The following is a 22,113-nucleotide window of genomic DNA, read 5'->3' on the forward strand; positions in this document are numbered from 1 at the left end:
TTTTTCTGTCATCGTTATTATTTGAAGTTACATCTTTAACTGTCATAAATCGGGTAGTTTATCAGCGTCAATTTTAATCATCTTAACTGTGTTTTAATATGATCACGATGTTTCATTTCCGGTTTGTGTGTAGTACTTAGAATTGATGTACGTGTAGCCTTTCCCCCCTTGACGTCACTGCATGATTTTGGCGCCCAGGGTAATAAACAGTCAAACGTGACACTTGCCCTGCCTGCCATCGCACAACACAAAACACACGTAGACAGGCAAACTCACTCGAAGAATGATATATTTTGTTGGTTCACACAAGGCAACCACGTGGCCACTTTAGCATCCGAAATATAAACCAAAGGGCTACAATCAAACAATGTTAACACCAATGTACAAGCTGGGAGCAATAATCTAGCATTCTACAAGCCTTGAAATGTAAAATATGTGTCAGCTCATTGAAATGAATAACTAAAATGTTCATTGATATATTCATAAATGCGTAAAACATCCTCTGAAACAATTATAGAAATTATTTTATGACCAGTGCCTGTTAACGTATTTGTAAATACATTATTTTAAGATATTTCGCACTTAAATACAATGACTGACAATTTAATACATTTCAGAATTTAGTTCATTTGTTCCAGCTTTTATCATTGAATTTACTTTATATGTATTGAATTTTGGAACAAAAACATGCAAATGCACCTGTTCATTTCACATAAAAAAATAGCAACATTGAGCAGGGACGTGTTTGTCTTAAAATTAAGTCATAAAGTGCAAACAGAAAGCACAATGAAATAACAAATGACCAAAAATAAAATACAATCATCATACCAAGACCCAAGGTCATATAATGTGCTTGACAATTACATTTCATGTACTCACTACATTTGTGATGTGGTGAATATTGCCTTATAAAGTTAAAACAGTAATAACACTATAATTACCTGGTTACGCGCAAGTACATTTGTTTTACTGAAAAAGACTAAAAAAAAAAAAAAAAAAAAAAAAAGTTACAAGGCAATTCACCGAAAGGAAATTGAATGAGTAACATGAAATGTCTCTTTCACAAACACCTACACTTGACTCAAAATAGTTTTTAAAAAATGATTTGAAATGTAAAAATGATCAGGGTGAAAGAAATAAAAGGAATGCTTAATTGTAATTTACAAGGGCACAATTGGCTGTGCAGTAGTTAGGACATGAGCATACGTGTATGTTTCTACAAGACATTTATCAAGTCAGGGAGTCATAGTCAACGTGTTTTTCCTCTTGGAGTCTCGCCGGGGGAACGGCACAAAGCTCTTCACCCCTCGGAAACATAACCCTGTAGACCAGAAGAGAACATTTTCATACAGAACACCGTCAAAGAGCATTTGAACATCAATTAGTCACTAACAATTCTACTACAGCGTGATCCAATAGCTTTAAGCACAGAGAGAGACTGTCCAATTTGGGCAGTGGTTAATTATTTATTACAGTTGATTGTACCCAGTATAAGACAGAGATGTTTTCCCACTGCCTTCACTCTTCTCTAAAATTTGGGGAGGGGAAAAAAAAAAAATCTCAATTGCAAATATTAAACACAGTGAGCAAACTAGAGAAAAAGTTCAATTCCCCAAGAAATTGCGTGTGAATGCTGAGAAATGCTGTGTCACGGCCAAAATTACTCACACAAAAAAAGAAAGGACTTAAGCACTACAGTGTTAAAAAAAGAGAGCACTTTACACCCAAACAGATTTGTTAAAACACTGAGTTTCTTTTCAGATTTTTTTAATAGCATACTGCTTCAAAATGCCCACAAATTCAGACTTTGATTGCAAATTACATTTGCATTACATTACATATACCAAAAAAATAAATAAAAACAATCCCCTTCGTTAAAACTGGCACCGCCTGTTCGTTGGTTATGTCTTACATCATCCTCGACTCAGATGGAGAACAAACAAATCCGATTTTGTCCCCTTCGCTCAAACATCTTGGATTTACACGAGCTCTGCGCTAAATAATGTTTTTGTCCATTGGACCTGTTGCAGATAAAGTTCCATATTTTGAAAGCTATGAGGTTAAAACAACACTCGCTAACTTAATTCACATTTTGCTCATCTACTTGAGTATTTAAAATGTGTAATAGAATCGTAGCACGTATTGAGTACTATAAGGCCAACATAAGTTTTTCTATGCATTTGTTGTCACATAAAAAAAAAAAGAAAAGAAGAAATGTAGAATAACGTGCGTTCGTTTCGCCTTGATGCTGATTTTAAACATGCTAAAGAGAACACTTGTACAGCTATCAAAATATGTGACTCAAACTGCTGCTTTGGTTGCTTTATCAGGCTTCAATTGGCTAAATATCACTTGACTTGAGGTATACATTTCCTTTTGAACAATACTCGTCTCAATTGTGAATGACAAGTCGAGAAATTGTGGAGTCATCTTATAAACATGCCAATTTCCAGATCTCGCCTTTTAAAATGATGCACGCTAACGGTTAATACTTACGCTTCCACTCCTCGAGAGATAACGTGGCATTGTCGTGGCTGTCATCGTACGGTTCGGGCTCAGGGAGGTCATCTGGGTCCCTGAGGCTGTCGAAGTACGGGTGCTCCAGCGCCAGTTCAGCTGTGGGTCTCTCGTCAGCGTCCAGGACCAGCATCTTCTCCAGCAGGTCAATGCCTGCCAACAATCCGATTGTCAACCACGTGCACGGAAGAAAAAGACTTCAGAAGAAATTCAACCCACCGTTTGCACTGGCTCGGGGAAACAACGTCGAGAAGTCTTTTCGAGGATAGTGAGGAAGAGCCTTCACATATTTTTTGGCCTGTGTTTTTAATAGAAGAAAAAAACAGTTTCATGGGAAAACAGCAACAATAAATTCACCACTTTTGTATATTTATCTGGGTAAATATGCAGCGTGATTATCATTCATGATGAATTATTGACGCAGAAAAAGATGAGAAAGGCATGCTAGGTCGGGAAATTGTCTCCGAATTGCAAGTCCGTGCGATTATCTCGTGCACACACCAAAGAAATTGGTAAGCGCCCTCATCCCGCCCCGCAATGATGAATGAGCCTTGGCCTTCAGAAAATGGATAAACAATGGGCCATTACTTTTGTTTTTCGCCCGGCGTGTGGAATAAAAGCATTTGAACTTGTTTCTATGTGGTCACGTCGCCAATTTCGCTGAAAAACATTCTTTTCAGAAGCTAATCCTAGTCCCACTGTTAGCTAACGCTAATCGGTGCCAACAATGCGGCTCCTTTTGTTTTTGACACGACAGCTGCCACTTCAAAGTGTTTCTTTCTCAGTGGAACTTCGTCCAAGCTAACTGGAAACTCGGCGTGAAGACCGCTTCGCTCATATACGCATTTTCAGAAATAAGCAAGTTATTAAAAGATTTACTTGCCAAGAACTGTGGCGCTTCATCTCATTAAGTGGACCCTTATGCCGTTTTAACTAACGTGATACGCGATACATTTTTCCCACTCGACATCCATTGCAGCCTGGTTATCCTGAAAGATGGAGCCCTCCATCTGTGGTCCCTTCCCAAGGTTTCTTCTTTTTCCCCCTAATGGGGGTTTGCCCGATTTGGGGCGGTTTAGATCAGGAGATGTTGCGGATCTTTGTCAACTTGATGCTCTTCTGTGATTACGGGCTATACAAATAAACTTGACTTAACGTGGTTCATTTCACACGTGTTGGCAGGCACTCGGCACAGACAACTGTTAACTGTGTGTATACTGCATTACACATTCAAATCCATTCCCCCCCCCCCCCCGGCCCAGTATGTCCCATTTAATATTCAATTGTGTAACCGCTTGCACCTCCGCGCTGTCCAGCTTCTGGATGAACTCTGGTCCAGGCACTCCGGTCACTTTCATGATTTGTGTCAGCTGGTCCATGTCTGGTAGGGTTTGCAGTCAAGATTTTATCAGGCGGCTGAAGGTTTGCGAGCAGCCGAGAAATATATCCAGTAGGTACGTTCAACTTGTTAAAATGATGGCACTGTTCGTTACCCAAGAATGGCTTGCGGGGGAACAAAAGAGCATTGGACAAAGCTGAAGTGGCCGTCTATTATTTGCCCTGATCCAAATTCAAATTCATGCAGTCAGGGACGAGGAACCCTTCGGGCCGAGACAGCAGTTACAGGATTGTAGTGACTGCCTTAAAAGGTTCTGCGATAAAATGTTACGTCAAGGGCACCATCAATTTTGTCAAGGCCAGTGTGACTTGTTTTGTTTTATGATATACAATATAGTAATACAGAAGGCTGTTGAACCGCAGCAAATGGCAATGCAGGATTTTATTCGTTTGTTTTATGATATGCAATATAATCATACATGTCTGTTGAACCGCAGAAAATGGCAATGCAGGACTTTATTGGTAGTAGATCTTTATTTATTATTACGTTTGCCAGTTTCAGTCGATTTCGGTGACTTGTGGAGTTTTCATTGTTTAATGGAAGTTTTTGAGTTTGTTATGTGTATGTACTGTATGTTGACATTGGCATTCAAGCATCATTGGGAATAGAAGGAAAATCTAAATCCCTTTCTCGCTATGTCAACAACCGTGACAAAACAAAACAAATCTGTGACCCACACTAAAATATAATGGATACTTTCTCGGCTCAGCCGCACTTATCCACAATGTTTAGTGAAAATCAGATCTTGTCATTTGAACTGCATATATGGCGGCAGCAGCATGGCCTGACTAGAAAAATACAAATCTGCCCGCTGCTCCAGTGTGTCACTCTTGTTCACTACTGAAATTGCTTAAAGGTGAAATGTGTTTGTTTGTATATGCTCACTGTTAAGTGTACATGGCAGTAAATAAGAGCTTAAGTTCTATTATAAATAATACAAAAGGTACAATTAAGTGTAGTGGTTGACTTGAAGCGCAAAAGGGGTGACGTCATGCACGCCAGTCAAACTCCATGACCCTCGACCCCAAAAATGCAGAACCCATTTGAGTATTTCTGTGTACTGCGAACACACACGCGCGCATTATGATCACCGTTTGGATGGCGGCGCTGCCGATGCAGACGAAAGGATACAGTCTTTCCCTTTGAAAAGGGTTTTTCCGTTGATCATTTCGGCCATGATGCAGCCCACAGACCAGATGTCCACTAGAATCAACAACACAGGAGACAAGTGTGAGTGAGGAAAGACACATCTGTGACAACACTTCATCATTGACTCAGTGCTCCAAAAATGGAGAAAAGGATTACGTACAAGGAAAAAAAAAATATATATATATATAATCAGTTTTCAGTGTTGAGAGGAATCTATTGTGCTCCTCCTCATAGCGAGGTAGGATAACAATATGATTCTATAAAGCCTTAGAAGAAAAAGCTATTGCTTGGAGAAGCCTAAATCCTTAGGAAAGTTATTGAATTGAAATTGGCAGCACAGCGAGTGTCTCAACATTATCACTTGTCAACAGTCGGCCGTCAGGAGCATCCATCTCCAAAACCGGCGGAACAAAGGGAGACAGTTTCACCGTCAGTGTGACACTAAAGCCGCCTCAAAAGCATTTCCCATTTTCAAAAGAGAAAGACATGAAAGCCACAATGTCAACTCAAAAATCACAGACAAACCTATCTGAGCACTGAGACAATACCAAGGACAGAGGTGAGAGAGAATGTTAGGCTATGTTCACACTGCAGGTCAATTGCTTTGTTTTTTGTTTAGATGCATTTAACTTTTTAATGTCAATGTGAACAGCACAATTCTCAGTTTTTTCCCCCCCACATCACCCAGGCCTCCTCCGTACGTAGATATAAATCAGGATGTGCGAGCGCAGGTCACGCTCATTCAACTTATACGTCTTCGCAATTGTTTGACAAAAATAGACATGTGACAAAAAGGAGCAGAAAACGGTCAATGGTGAAAAGATGCTTTCGAACTGAGAAAATGTTGGCTCTGGTCGCACCAAATTCTTGAACTTGCCACAAATCCGTCAGGATTGAGACCGTCACGCTGGGTCATAAACTCAGGGCGCCTCGTGTTTGTGCGCACGTGACGCCCCGTTTCGTGCACATGCGAGTCACTTCGTGGAGACATTTTGTTCACAGTACAAGTCGCATTTGTTTTTGGAAACGACCATATAAAAAGATCCGATTGAACAAACAAATCTGAATTGGGCATCATGCCCTGGAGTGTGAACGTATCCTTAATAGCTGGGATTGTCTTGCCAGTCTGTGTGTAGTGCATCCAGTTCAGGATGACCTCAGGCGCCCGGTACCAACGGGTCACCACATAGCCTGTCATCTCAGCGTCGGTACTCCGAGCTAGCCCAAAGTCTAGGATCTGCATTGGGAGAACACCTCAATTATAGAAAAAAAATTATAATAAAACCCCTTAACAAGTACCAATATTTATTAATTTCCCTAAATGTACACAGATATTCTTCTTTGCTTTTTACTGTTGTTCATCGGCGTTAGCATCATGGAGCTCCAGGGCCGACATGCCACTTGTGTGACCTAATGCTACAATATGTCATTTCGAATAACGGCGTCGCACAATCAAGAGGCTCCTGCACGGGCGGGGGTGCAGTAAGACCACCATCTCTGTTCTTCCCATAGTCAACTTGGGTTACTTCCTTTCGTGGTCTGCAAGGGGGTGGAGCAAATATACTGTATAAATAATACCATTTACCTCACTGAAGCTAACACATTGGATGGGACTTTGTAGACTAAAGTGTTTTCATAGTCGATAATGTTTTGTTCGCTTGATGTTTTTATATATATATATATATATATATATATATAAAAAAAGTTTCCTTTCCGCTATCACACGACAATAGATTGAACACACAACTTTTCCGCATTAAATCAACTATGCAAAAAAACCAACATAAAACCATTCACAGTTTTCTGTGGCAAATACTATTTTCACTCCAGCTTGATATAGATTATATTGTACTCAAATGCATTGATTGCCAGCAAGGTTGATTCCAAATACAAACCTTCAGCTCACAGTCTTGGTTTACAGCCAAGTTTCCAGGTTTGAGATCCTGCAGTAGAGGATGAGATGAGTGAAGGTGACTTATTGCGCATGGAGAGTTTTTGGTACTGTGATCTTTGGTATTTTCTCAGTATGAGGAGACAAAGGAGACAAATATTAGCTGACCACTTGTATTTCCATGGTTACCCATAAAATTCCCCGACGCGTGTCGAGCTTTGGACTTTGTAATTGTTAGCAACTTCACTGTGACGAGAGCGACAGCAGCAGAGTTGAATCAGACAGACGGTGGGGGGGTGGGGGTTAGGGGCAGAGGTTTGAATCCAATTCCAGCTATATAATACAAAAATGCTGGCTATACCATCGTTTTGGGCATACAAGATGAGAAAATAAACCATACCCGCCTTTCTTTTTTTGGAATGTGGGAGGAAGACGCAGTACCCGGAAAAAAAAAAAACATACAAACCCCACACAAAAAAAAAAAAAAAAAAAAAAGAGCCTTAACCCAGATTAAACCCTGAAGCTCAGAACTGTTAGCCGCCGTGCTGCCTGCATTCCAAAGTACTCAAAGTAAATAAGAAGTGCAAATAGCCGCCACTTAAAGTGGCGCTACACCAGCTATTCAGGTTTACACTAAGAAGCGCAATTGCTTCAAGTACATTGGACTTGGGTGGAGCTGAACTCGGAAAGGCAGAATTGTATCACCTTACGTAACGTGAAGTAACAGTGTACTACTGTACGGGTATTCATTTGCACCTTAAAATCCATGTTAAGAAAACTCAATGAAAATACTTGAACGGCTGCAGCGCATTCAGAAAGAACTCTCCGTCTCTGATTCTGAGCAGAACAAAGAAATCCGAGCATATCATCGGGATTCTAAAGTCTCTACACTGGCTCCCTGCCAGCTACAGAATTTACTTGGGAGTTCCGCTACTGGTCTATAAATCGTGATCGTGATCGTGATCGTGGCTCATTTGCGGAAGAGAGCCAGTAGTAGGCCGATATTGGTATACAGAATATATGTAATTTTTTTTTGTGCTGTGCATACTTTGTTGTGCAACGAGCAGTAATTTTGCTTCTTCTTCTGTTTCTTTGTGCTATTTCCACTTGTTTGGTTGGCTCTTACAGTAAGGTGAGCAGTTTGTTTTCTTTCATATTTGCGTGTGTAATATGTGGCTTACATGTGGGAAGAAAACGTTTTTTTTTTTTTTTTTTCTCTCCTTTGCGCCGAGTAGACTGAATTTTCGAGAGTTGGAATTTTAGGCACTATTGAGTGCACAACGCGGCTGCAACCAGCAAAGTTGATTCAGTTTCAACTAATCGGAGGTCTAAAGTACAAGAACATAACATCAGCTAAGGCCTACATCCATGGACCCGTTCACTACGGCAAAAACCAAAAACTAAATTGATTGATTGTTGATTTTCCCCACAGTCGACAAGGAAATTCTTAAATGGTCACACAGGTGCAAAAACGCAAACCCGTGATAACCTTGACTTTGATGACAAGTGACACTTGCGGTTGACACCCGTGCTTCTTGTTTAATAAATGCCACAAAATAAGAGAAGAGAAGCCAAAGAAAAAGCTCGGTGGGCATTAGTTATTCCTTTGACGTTTGCCGAACGGAGCAGCCCTCGTCAAGTGCTGTATGTCGATGTCTCGCGTGAATCGGTGCATAACAGTGGCTGAAGCTCCAGCAACTTTTGAGGCATATTCCCACCCCCCACCGCCCCAGATTCTGGTCAAACTCGGAATTGCACAACCTCCGTGCCATTCAACTGCAGCATTTCCACTGCATTTACTGTGTGAAATATATGAGAAACATAATTGACCTTTCCTTTAGTAAAACAAACTAAGTGTGCATGCTCTTACCTGTATAAGGGAAATAACAAAAGGAAGCCTCCACAAATATCTGATTGAGAAATACAGTACGATTTGGGAGTGAGTTGTGGCCAATTAACTTCTCTCCCATCCATTTTTTAGACAGTCTTCGCTCCACACGTGCACCCGGAGGTGTCGGGAACGGAGGCGAAGGGTGTGGCCTGACAACTCCAGACATGCAGTCAGCGTTAGCTCATCCTACCTGTTGGTGCAGGTGCAGTTTGATCTGACTCAAACACAATGAATTCAATCAACTTCCCCATTTGTTTTTGCAAGTCAGCTGCGTCTGAGTCAGAAAAAGGAGCAACGCAACACAAAGCGCTATCCTGTAATGCTACTAATTAGTTTCGACCCTGGAATACTGGAAACACAAGACGACTATCTTTACATTTGAATGTGCACTTACCCTGTGAATAATTCCTGCCTTGTGAATGTACTGCAGAGAGAGAAGACAGGGCGGATAACACAATCACAACGCACACTCACGGACATTTTTGGCAATCTTACAATTTATCTTCTGTATACAACTCTTTTTTACAATCAATCAATATAACCCCTAAAGTCAAAGAAAAGGATGTCTGCAAACTACAAAAAAAAAGTGAAACAGAGAAAAGTATGAACTGACATTTTCATAGAAGGAAGACATTTTGAAATGGTGCCGAGCTTACCCGGAGTCCACACAGCATTTGGTAGACAAGAAACTGGACTTTGTCTTCGGAGAGATGACCTCGCACCTTTGACAGGTCAGTAAACATGTAAGGCATCACCAGGTAGCTGAAAAAGGATGAAAGGTAATCATTTTGAAGAGCCCGAGGCAGGTGGGAAGGCAATGACCTCATCAGGCCAGCCGCCAGACTGCGCGCATCTTTGCTGACTCACTAATCCACACAATGAAGCTGTTTCAGCCCATCGCAATTTGGGACATTTGCATGCTTTGTTTGATTATGAAACATGCTTATGGAAATGTTCTCCTTTCCATCCTTTGTTCATAGCGTAAAGGTGCTTTGAGGTTGGTCCCCCCCCGCCCCCCCCCTCCCCCATCTGCTTTCTCTGATCAGAAGCAGATTTTCTATAGCGTTGGTTGTCATTTGGGTCGTGTGTGAGGTGGAGTCTATCCTGGCGTTCAACAACTATTTACATTCACACCTATGGGCAATTTAGTGTCTTTAATTAACCAACCATGTGTGTTTTGGACACCAGAGTCAGTGCCTCGTGAAAACCCGAAAGAAGCAGAGGGAGAACGTGAAAACGCCACACGTCACGGCCCGAGCCGAGATTCGAACAGAGGACGGCGTGCCAACTACATTAACGTGCTGCGTAAATCAAATAACAACATTTTCGGATGTCTCTTTCACATCTCGTCACATAAGGTTATCATTTACGAGTTACACTTCATCGAGCTATTAAAATTAAGAATGAGCATTTGGCTAAACCTCATAAATAAATACATCAGCAACGGGGAACCATTCAACTGAATAGATTTGAGTTTGATTGTTTTAAAAGTGTTTTGCCATAGTGGAGGTCTGTGTGGACACACAGTAGCTCCCATAGTCAATGTCAGGTTTTTGTTGTTCTTTAAGCAGCAAAGCGATTGTTTGATTTTTAAACAGTCGTCAATTCCACACGACGACCAAATTCTCAACAAAACGATTTGTTTAATACTACGCCCGGCGCTAATTAAGCTCCTAGATTTACATGCCGCTTGTCTGCCTAGAAAAAGAAAACACTGAAATCAACAAATACGCCCAACACCACAATCGTTCCGAGATAAAATGTTCTTTTCAGACCTTGTTGTTGTTACCAGAGCCAGACAAAACTGCACCGTAACCTTCCGTTAAGCCGAGGAGAACACATAAACCGCAAATCCAAGCTGTGAAGTAATATTGCCAGCATTTGGCCAACATTCCAGCCATGTAGGGGAGGGGGCTTGGAATTCATGCAGCCATGCAACTGACTCTGTGTACTGAAGATGAATTACAATGTGCCGAGTTTTCATCCATCCGACCCATCTCAACAGAAGCATTCATTTCGAGGTGTCGCTAACAAACATCAAATAAGACGACGACGACGACGAATGAGCTCTGGCCTGTGAGTATTTAGCAGCGCAATACCCAACGCAGAAAATACTCACAAGTCCTGGAAGTCATCGAGGCTTGAAACGGGTGTAAACACATCAAGAAGTCCTATCACCTAGTTGGAATGAGAAAATGATGAGCAGCGGCAGACTGGGAACACACATTCGTTCTTCGTGGTGCTTAACAAGCCTCTTCCAGAATAATAAACATAGGGTTGCAACTTTCAAAGTATCACGTTGTTAAAAGCCGAAACACTGATTTGATTTATGGAAAAACCACATACTGCAACATACAACGGCTTCAACGATAAGCTTCCTTTTTTTCCCCCCCTCTTTAAAATGTTCATTATTTCATGTCATGCAACTTTCAATCAAGTAACAAATAGATCCAGCGGGTGAAATAGGATATTTTATCGTAAATGTCTACTATTGTGCTGGTCAGAATGAAATCGGTTGTTCCTGGGTAAACCCTACAAATAAAATGTCAACTCCTGTGTCAAATTGCAATTAGATTATATTCTAAATCGCTTGTCCTGCATACTATTCAGAATGGTAATCGATAATGTGTTACTACTAATAACTTGTTTTCTTTTAATATCATTTTTAACGTCATAGTCTCCCGTCTCTCTCAACGAAGCAAAATGTACAAAGTAGTAGAGACCGACTCACTCCATTTCGCCTCGGTTGCTCGACGACGCCATTAATCAAAGAATCAATTCCACACGATCGACCAAATTCAGAATGAATTATTGATTCACCAATCATTATGTCCAACCGTAATTGCAGTACCACTTTTTTGGCCCTCTTCTGTTGGGGAACTTTTTACAGTTGTACGGGGGAGCTAGATAGACACACCGCTGCCTTTTCATTGGACGGAAAACTACGGCTTCTGTGCCACAATGGGAATGAACTGGCAACAATACAAAACACATAAAAGAGGGATGGGAGCAGTATTTACATTGCGGAGGCAGCTATTAACATCACGACACTGCACTGAAAAAAACATTTGAAAAACATGTTTCTTTCATGTCTAATGTTCACATAGTCAAAAGGAATGACGAGCGCTACTCAATGTCAATACGCAGGCTCCAATCGTTGAAAAACAACGGGCACACTATTTGGAGTACCAAGAAACATTGCGGCTTGGTCAAGGAAGTGTGTTGGCTTTATTCGACTCACATTTTCATGCTTCATGTGTTTGAGCAACCGCAGTTCCCGATATGCCCTTTTAGCGAAGATCTCTGATTGGAAGGGCCTGTGGAGCTTCTTGATGGCCACTCTCTCCTTGATCTTCTCATTTGTTGCTGAGCTGTGGCGAATAATGGCACAAGACATCATTTGATTGCATTCTGAGTGTGCATTTGCCAGTGCCCAGTGCTCAGCACTTTGGGAGCGAGTCCTGGCTGTGGGCCTTCACAGCAGCATTGGACACTTTGTATGATCTCCCTGTGCTTGAGTGTGTTCTGCCTGGGAATTCCAGCTTCCACCCGCAGCCTAAAAACATATCTTAGGTTCACTGAAGACTCAAAATTGCCCATTGGTGTGGATGGTTGTTTTGCATATTTTATTTATTTTTTTAATATATATTCTATATTTTCTATTTGCTGTGTTTGGCTGGCAACCAGTCCAGGGGTTTTTCTCCCGCCTCCTGCCCAAAATCAGCTGGGTGAGGTTCCAGCTAACCCGGCGGGACCCTAACGATGAAGCGCAATAGAAAACAGGGGGACAGTTGGCATTTTTGGCATCAGTTAAAAGGGGCTACTAATGTGGTCCACATGAGTATAAAGACAAGAAATGTGTGTCATGTGTGTATTATTATTGATCTGCTGTGCACAGAAATTGCATTTCCTTCAGAGACTGCACCTGTGCTATAAGGTCACCGAGCTGAAATGCCGCTGAAAACCAAAATTAACTTCAGGCCATAAGCGATGCAAAAATTCCCCGCGAAGCCATCAGAGTTGATCGAATTGATCCATTTCGCACGTGCCCATGTTCTTCTGGAGAACACATGACATCATTGCTTTACTTTGTCCATGATCCTGTAACATCTTAACAGGAAAAAAGTCAAATACTGAACTATATATTCCCTTCATCCCTTCGATTAAAACATAACATTTCATGTTGCATTAAAAAAAACAACAACTGTGTGAATGCTTGTCCCTCACGATACATAAATGCAAGTATGTGCAGATTAGAGGATACATACATACATACATACACATACACACACACACACACACACACACACACACACACACACACACACACACACACACACACACACACACACATATATATATATATATATATATATACATATATATATATATAAATGTGCAAGTGTCGTCGTAGTGTGCGTAGGTGTGTAATGTAGCTAAGCTACAGCTCTCCAATGACCCGACCCAAGCCAGTCAGTAGTCTTCGTACGACCCCACGGTGATGTAGTGGCAAACGACTCACCAAACACAACCGTACGCCCCGGTTCCGATCTGCTTGAGATGGGTGTACTTCTCCGGAACCTCCCACACGGTGCTGTTGATTTCCTCGCGGCAGAAGGTCGCCCGAGCCTCCATGACGAATAGGAGAAGGCGAAGGTTGGCGAGGCGAGGCGAGGCGAGGCGAGTTCTCCCTCCTCATGAACGCCTGCCTGCCTGCCGCTTGCCAGGAAGTAAGGTCAAGCCAAAACATTGGCCAAACATCATTTCCGGCTATGGGCCGTTCACAAAATAAAAGCGCACCGCAATAAACCGGAAATGGAATGCTCAGCGCAACAGAAAACGACACGATTTGATCGTTGGGTGTATTTTGCATATGAACCATTTTACAGCATGAGTGGAAAACAAGCAAACTTAACACTCACAGTCAAAAGGTGACAAAAATAAAACATGAGCAAACGAACAATACTGCTGTCTGCAGAACAAACGGCTTGGCTAACTTGGAATATGGAGTGGAGAATGTGGAAGGTCCTGTAAAAGAAAAGAAAAGAAAAAAAGGACCGAGTAGCCAAATTGGGGACTATAACGTGTTAAAGGAGACGTTTTGTGTATTTTTCAGAATTTAAAACAGTTCCCAGGGGTTTCATAACACGACCCCCCCTATTTCTTGCCTTGCTGAATTAATCAAATAATAATAATAAATAAATTAGGTTTATATTGCACCTTATAGCCTGCCTACCAACTCGCAGTCATAGAACAACATAAACGACGAAATAGGACAACAGATATTCAAAACTATGTTGAGTTGAGTAGTTAGCAGCGCGTCCGTCCGCCTCACAGTTCTGAGGTTCAGGTTTGACATAACAAATTTTGCTCAAATAACCTTTAATACCCTGTGATTATTATATGGCATCATTAATAAATAATGACCGTCATTTATGTGAAGAGAGTGATCATGTTATTGATTTCTCACAATAATTAGGAAACAGGTAAATATCAACATGCAACAGTCATTTGACATTTACATTTGCAAATGATCCCTGATGCAACATTCCTAGATAATCACAATGGCCCATCACTCGTGAGCAGTTTTGAGAAGAGGCCGGTGGGCTGTCACGTCTGCAGATTTGAATTTCAAGAACGATCAATGACTGCAGCCAGTGATCTTTAAAGAACAATTGAATACCTGGCCCAAAAAATTATGAGCTCAGTGAAAGAATGAACCAAATGATATTATAGGTCACTTAGTTCTTGATCTTAACAACAACAACAAAAACAGTGTTTACCTCACAAGCTAAAAGCAAAGCATGAAAACCTACTTATTTGAGTTATTAATACTATTGTTATATTGTAATGTATATTATTGTTACACGTGATTGGCTGGTAATCAGTCCAGGATCTCAGTTTGCCAAATGTTTGCATTTTTCGTTTTCCTTAGTCCTGTGTGAAAGCAGACAAATTGTTTGTCCTTGTTTTTAATTCACTGCCAGCCTTCTCAGTTAGCGAGATTATTTGACTTCCAGAGCCGTCAATGGCAGTGAACGTGTTGAGCAAAACAAGACATTCATGCACATCAGCTCGGATTTAGGAAAATGGATAAACATGGCGGAATGTACCGTTTCCATGCCCTCCCCACCCCTTTTCACGGCACTGTAACGTGTAACACCTAGACATCATTCACATTGTTTGTTTGGAAAAATCCACTCAGCATTTTTTTTCAGCATAAACGTCTCATCTGCCGTATTGGATTGGTCGTCTGCACCACGACTTGATGCGTTCAAAGGCAGCCCGGAACCGCTCTACGGTTTTACGAACTGGAATTGAGGGTCCACCACTGAATTTGACCACATCATAGATTTCCCCCTGTGGTGTCGAGCTTACTATATAATGTAAGATAAACCACAGACTGTCAGCACCAGTTCCAACAACACAGCAATGTTCCAGTACACACCAGGAGATGGAGCTGGCGTTTTGCTGGATTTGTATTTTATTTTATTTTATTTGTGTGTGTGTGTGTGCATGCGCCATTTCAGTGGCAAAGTACATATTCGAGCATTCATATGCATGTATTACTGATTGTCTTCACGTGGTGTCCTATTACGATCACGAATGTCGTCCCAAAAAGTGTCATGTTTTTCAATTACATTGAGTGACTTTGTGAAAGGCAAAAGTAAAATAACAATAATAATAATAATAATAAATCACATCCTGTGTGCAGAAGTATGATTCCCAGGCTTATCGTTTGAACCATTTCTCCTGTTCTCTAAAACAAATGGAGATAAAAGCCGGAGCGATAGTTGCACGTTGTGACACATTCATTAAGGTGAACACGTCACAGCATAACATTACTGAAGCAAATACTCTGGGCGGTACAATGCGCCCCCCACTCCCTTTCCATCATACAACACAGATTGTCAGATCGTAAAACATTATGACATGTCCTTTGAATTTGCCTTTGGTACAAAGTCCATGGCGTGACTGGTGGCATGCGTGTGTCTCAAGACAAATGCACGTAAACACACGAATGCGTGTGTACGTCACAAGCCCAGCTGTGCGTCTTGCGCCGTCGTTCCCTGCGCTTTAACCCCGTCTACCGAAATCCTCTCAAGCGAAATTTGACCTGACATTTTCCACTGACACTGAATCGGCACACAAAGTGGGCTTTTCGAACGGGAAAACACGGATTCCCAAAAGGCCAAAGCCAGAAGAAGATGTCGCTTTGCCTCCGCAGCCCACAATAGCATTAACCTAATGAGTCTTTACGTGGTAATTGAAGGTTCTCAACCTAATGATACTCTCTGCCCATCTGTTCCGGCGGACCATGAATGATTACTATCAATGAATCACGTTATCTGTTGCTGGGTTAAGGACAGAGATGGGCAGCCATTGGCATTCGGCTTTGATTAATGAAGCGACCTTCCCTACAGCCTTGGCTCGGATGGAGAAAAGAAATCTATTCCATTTAAAAGCCGCCTCCGGGGACAATGTCTGCTTTCGAACACCCATACGCTCAGCCTCCGAGAGACGGCGCATGCACTCTCAAGTACTGCATCACCTTCACCACCGGGACAGGACGAGGGCTGCGCTTCCACAAAGACAATCTTTCTTGAAAATGCAGTGATTCAACTGCAAAACGCACGTGTGTGTAAAAACTTGGCTTCCCTCGTCTTCCCTCGTCCTGTTCAGTCATTACTAAAACATATTTATGCGTTACAGACAAAACTCCTCCATCCACTTTGTATACTGTTTGTCCTGTTCAGGGTCATTCAGACCCTGGCGCTCTTCTCAGGCGACTTCAGGCAAAAAGGCGGACTCCTCCCCGGACTGCTCGTCAGCCAATCGTAGGGCACACGAAGAGACCGACCGCCATTCGCACTCAAAGAATGAAAATCCTTTGCAGCAAATGACTGAAGTCTGAACATCACCAAATGTTCCTGCCCGGAGACGCTCAATGGAAACGGAATCCGTCCGTGGAAGTTAAGCGAATGAAGGATTAGCCCTCGAGTGACGACAGACACGACTGTAATCATTAGCATTTGAAGATTCAAAAAAGAAGGAAAAGAAAACATGCAATCGTGTCAAACGGTAAGCTAAGAGTGCTGACGGTAGTTGTTGGTCTCCCTAAATGGATGATGCCCCCGTGGCCCTCAGAGCTTCAGAGCGCCCGACGCTGGAATGCAAACGGAAATGTCCTTATAATGATAATAGTGGGAGCCCAGAGACCTATCTGAAGAGATTTCCATTTTTTGGGTCCCCTGGGCCTCCGTTAGTAGAACATGGCATTAACATTTACCCATCGGTCCCGTTTCCACAAGAACAGTCACTATGTCGACTTTCAACTTTGTACAACAAATGACAGAATATTTGTGTACGTTTTGGCTATTTAAGACTGTTAGATGCTGACACTGGGGTGGCCCTCACTGTAATGACCTGCAGTTTTACAAATGATTCCACACATTTACAAGTGCTTTGTGTGAAAATGCATTAATAATGAGCATCATCCAGTTTTTAGTCAGTAATGCTATTCGTCCATCCATCCATTTTCTACCGCTTACTCGAGGGGCCGCGGTAGTCATGGTATTCGTACTACATAATGTTAATTTGTAATTGTAATGTATTCAATGTGGCTTAAATTGTCATTTTATTGCAACAATTCTTATGAAATGAAAAGTGCAGCTTTGTCTAATCGACAACAATATTGAATTGCCCGTCTCGCCATGAAAGTCAAACTAAATTGGAGTATGAGACTTGCTTTTCCAACTTCCACAATCTTAGACAAACAGCAGTCAGTAGTCAATAGTCACCAAAATGCGGACCTTTCTTGGGGAAAAATAATGTTTATCAGGCTTTCATCTCCATTTTATGCATTTCTTCATTGTCAGGCGGAGAAGCGTGATCTTGATTCTAAGTGTTCGTGGACAACGGGGGCCCTCAAACGTCATCATTTTGAAAAGGTGGGCCTCAAAGTGATATTTTGTTCATGAGGCCACGCTGCCGGTAGCGCTTATCTGCGTCGACTGCAGTGACGGTCAATCGGCGGGAAAGGTTTTGTTTTTCACTTTCTCAATCTTTCCGATCAACGTTGAAAAGGTTCGGAAGCTGTTGCAGACAGCGGCGCTCTCTTTGAATTCCACCGTTGTAACTTCAGCTTTACAGATGGCATGTCTGCTCTGCGCTAAGGATGTCTCCCACGTCACACGAGGGTATCTGTCACGGGAAAGGAACTAACATCGATTTGAGGTGCGATATTTATTTACGTGGATGACAGCAAAGCTGTGGCCGCTATTTGAGGCGATGCTCTGTTTGCTTTGGCTAGCGCCGTATATACAAGAGGCTGCTCAACTCATAATTCAATAGAATTGTGAACAAAAAGTCATAGTACGGTAGGTCCTCGTTGTTCCTACAACAGCCAGGAGTTTCTACCAGCAACCTATGCTAATGCAGTAGCATGAGTCGTAATTACAGTATGAAAAGGACTTCAAGTCCAAGTATAAAATAATGAAATGAAAAACCGTAACCACAAAGAACAAACGCTTACCTTTATGCCTGCGGTCGGCTTGCGCAAACTGCTTGGTTACGTAACTACCAAACATTGCAGGTCTGCAGACCGAGTAGCCCTGGAAAGAAAGCTCGGTCTAAGTGGTAGGTTGTGGCTTCGTCCGACAGAATAATGACGCAAAACACGCAGCCAACGACACCCACGAATGGCAAAGAAACAAGACTTTGGACTATTCTGAAAAGCGCTGATCGAAATCCTTTGGAATAGCTGCGGAAGGAGCCGAACAATGATGTGTGGGGAACGCACCCTTAAAGCACACAAATACCCGTCGATTACGTCAAATATAGATACATTTTCTTTTCTTTTTCAAAAAAAAAAAAACGATTCCATTTGTCATTTTCCAATGATTTCAGTGAGCGTCGTGGGGTCTTTTTCTTTAACAGAAGACTGTCCCAAAGCTACCCGCGTGTGCGGGTGCTTGTCGTCAGCCCGGAAAACACGGCCCAGTTGGACTTTACCTTTCCTTTCTAGTTGATGCGCTTCGGCGATGGTAGCCCATCCAATTTGCATCTTTGTGGCTGCATGTTTCTTGACCAGCTGCTTAGATTTGGCTCCCATAAAGAGTTTGCTTCTTCTTTACTCGAGATAGTCCGATTGACTCCAGTCTTCATTTTAGCTGGAGTTATTAATTTAGCGACAGGATGTAGCAGGTACATTTTGTCTGGCAAATTTGTCTGATACTTCCCTCGAGCAGGATTGTGTCCTCCAGCAAAGCGGGTCACAACTCAAGGAAGACCATTGGCCCCGTTTGTCACCTCTTCCAATCCAATCGGCTGGAGGTCGCCGGGACCTATTCTGCCCCATGTGACCGTCGGGGTCGTCGGCTGTAATGAACCGGAACAATCCTCGACTTATGCCAGTGGTTATGTTGATTTTCCAACACCAGCTCATGCTACCAAAAAGCCAGTTTAACATTTTGCATTTTAGGAAACCAAACAAAACAGCGAAGGAAAGACCAAAGAAAATGACAATTTGTGGGTGGATGTCTTTTAACTGAACCAAGAAGTCTGGTTGTCCTGCATTTTGTTTTGTTTGTTTTTTTGCAGAAAAGCGATAAATGTTATTCTTTTACTTTTGTTATCGTGCAGTTCATTGTCCTTGATTTCCGAGTAATTAGTGCATGAATCTCAACGGCAAGTTTCCAACACATCGTTCGGCCTCGGCGGAGGTCCGCGCCCCCGTGCGTGTCACTTCAAGGTGGAGCTCCAAACACATTAACAGTACAGCCATCGTGCGTGCTGGCTGTAAAAACTCCCAAACTAAGAGATATCGCCACCAAGTCCACCGAAAACAAAGACGCGGTGCCTTCAATTAGTGCGGCAAGTGCACATGCTGCTCGGGCGGCTCGTGCGCTGGCATGCGTGTGTCGAAGGTTGTTTGCGTCGAGGCTAAAACGCGTTACTTACGCCTGTCATGGTCGCTATGGCTGCGTGTCAGACCGATGCGACTCGTCTGTCGAGCTCGGTGGCCCAGAAGATCCGCCACCTGTCCATTCACACACCCGTGCACGCGGCCTATCGCCGTTGCAACGGGACGCACACACCAACACGTGTTTTTGGCCATTCGGATGGAATACAGCGCTGCGCACATTTATTAGGCTAGCTGTCGGAAAGAAAGAAAAAGAAAGAAAACATTGACCTTCAACGTTGGCTCACAATGTTTTACCATGTTGAACAGGAATGAGGAATTCCAAATTAATTAGACCTTTTTATTCTTACATTGAAGACAGCTCACCGGAGAAAACGCAAATTAATCAAGCATTGAGTTTCGACCGCTAACTTAGGTTTTTATGTATAAGTACGATCACTTGTTATCTAAATCCAGATGTGCTTACTCTTTTTCAGATTGCTTTTTAAACAGAAAATTGAGTTTGAATTCACTTTGGATTTTCTTGGATCCAACATTATCAACATGATACAGCGCCACGAACATCGGGTTAGTGGTGGTTTAACCACTCTTCTTTCCAGAATATCGGCGGAGTTCATCGAAACTCCCGGCACGGATGTCCGATAAGGTCGCAGGTGGGGCTCGGAGCCGATTGCGGGCGGCTTTTACACTGCGCTGACAGCGTCGCAGCTGCGTTTGAGCTGAGGCGTTCGAGCCTGGCAAGTCGACTTTGCCATGTCTGAAGTGCATTTAACACAAAGGGGGCAGTAAGTCTCAGGTGTCGCGGCAGTACCTCAGAAGCTAACATATTCTCGGGGTGACTTCATTACCGTATCTCTGCCTTACAGACAGACAGACAGACAGCGAGGGGAGAAAAACTGCCTTCGATGGCCAGCGCGTAAGGAGCAATGCTGTAATGACACGTATTTTCACGTTTCCACTGCTGCACGTGGTCATATGGAAATGGCGACTTCCTGTTGTGCATTCTCCAGAATGAGCCCGCAGCACACCCACCGCGCTCGACCTCTTCCCCCCCCGCAAACACACACATACACAGTGCAGTGGCCCTTGTCTAAGTATGTTGCTCTCTGAGGCCCAGCGTGTTAGTGCCACGTGACCCCCCAAAGTCACCCACGGCCAGTGGCCCAAAGCCAAAACAATCCGGATGGAGACTCCTTTCCTCACCACCGCACTTTTTGTCATGAACTTTTCCTTTCCAAAAGTCAATGTATCCTTTTCCATTGCGTTTATTGCCATTAGTTCGGTGGGTGAGGCGGAGCCTATCCCAGGTGACGTTTGGTGAGAGATGGCTTTACTTGAGTTCCGAGTAAAGGCAATCCTCATTGTTGGTGGCCCACTGAAATAGACTTCTTTGTATGACGGTGAAGGCAAAAGTGCATAATAAGAAAGGTAACAGCTTCCAAATAATTGTGCGAGTTGCATTATTTACATGTGTTGCCCTTCGAACTCTGAATAAATGATCCTAACTACTATTTAAACCCATTAGTCTCTTGTCTTTATACAATCGTAATAATCATTTAGAACAAAAATGTACAAACCCGTGTTCCGATGAAGTTGGGACGCTGTACGTAAAACGTAAATTAAAACAGAATACGATGATTTGCAAATCCTTTCCAACCTATATTCAATTGAATACATTACAAAGACAAACATCTAAAAAATATATGTATTTCTCTCTGAATTGAACCGTAGTGCAGAGAGAAAGGGTAAAATAAAAGAGCAATATATCATCGAAAATAAAAACAACAATGTTGTTAATCCAAGAGCAATGGTGTTGACTAAATTAGGTTGATATGACAGCATACAAAAAAAACAAAAAAACGGCAGATATGACATACACATTATAAAAGCAATAACACTGCTGAGTGTTGTCCCGCAAGTTATCGATATTATTTAATATTGTCTTGTACATATTGTAATATAAAACAGGTTCGACTTGCCATATGGCCCCACTCTGTCGACATTCCTCACCGCGTCAACGCTTTGATAATTATGAGGACCGCCCCTTCAAATCGAAAACACGACTGACGGCTTCCTGCAATCTCACAAGTGCACAAGTGAGACTCACATGCAAGAGAAAATGCGATTAATGGCGCTCATCTCAGTCTCCCGAGGCTGTCCAAATGTAAACAAAGGACTCGACTGTTTGCTTGCGGTGTAATTAGTTAGCGGTGACAGTTTGTGTCTTCCCCGCTCGTCACGTCAACAGGAGGACACATACGCAGCTCGCTGTCGACGGGCCTGATAGGCAGCGCTGGCGGAAAGGTTCAAATTTACATAAAATACAGCAATCTGCGTCCACA

The 22,113-nt window shown here is 42.5% G+C and overlaps 1 protein-coding gene across 3 annotated transcripts; it reads right to left on the reverse strand.

Moving 5' to 3' along the window:
- Positions 1–271: 271 nt before the first annotated feature.
- On the reverse strand, positions 272–13,585 carry mapk13 (mitogen-activated protein kinase 13). Of its 3 annotated transcripts, none has more exons than XM_061767097.1 (12): positions 13,370–13,585; positions 12,089–12,218; positions 10,967–11,025; positions 9,504–9,609; positions 9,242–9,271; positions 6,961–7,008; positions 6,188–6,302; positions 5,048–5,119; positions 3,819–3,898; positions 2,737–2,815; positions 2,497–2,670; positions 272–1,321 (listed from the first exon to the last, which is right to left on the reverse strand). In XM_061767097.1, exons 1-12 carry the CDS (start codon positions 13,480–13,482, stop codon positions 1,236–1,238), a joined length of 1,092 nt encoding a protein of 363 aa, XP_061623081.1. In that variant the 5' UTR covers positions 13,483–13,585; the 3' UTR covers positions 272–1,235. The 3 variants fall into 3 exon arrangements, with proteins under 3 accessions (XP_061623081.1, XP_061623091.1, XP_061623099.1); XM_061767107.1 differs by having other exon boundaries at positions 12,089–12,906; positions 13,370–13,483; XM_061767115.1 differs by lacking the exons at positions 10,967–11,025; positions 12,089–12,218.
- Positions 13,586–22,113: the final 8,528 nt, after the last annotated feature.

This window comes from Phyllopteryx taeniolatus, chromosome 1, assembly GCF_024500385.1.
Source record: "Phyllopteryx taeniolatus isolate TA_2022b chromosome 1, UOR_Ptae_1.2, whole genome shotgun sequence".
NCBI lineage: Eukaryota > Metazoa > Chordata > Actinopteri > Syngnathiformes > Syngnathidae > Phyllopteryx > Phyllopteryx taeniolatus.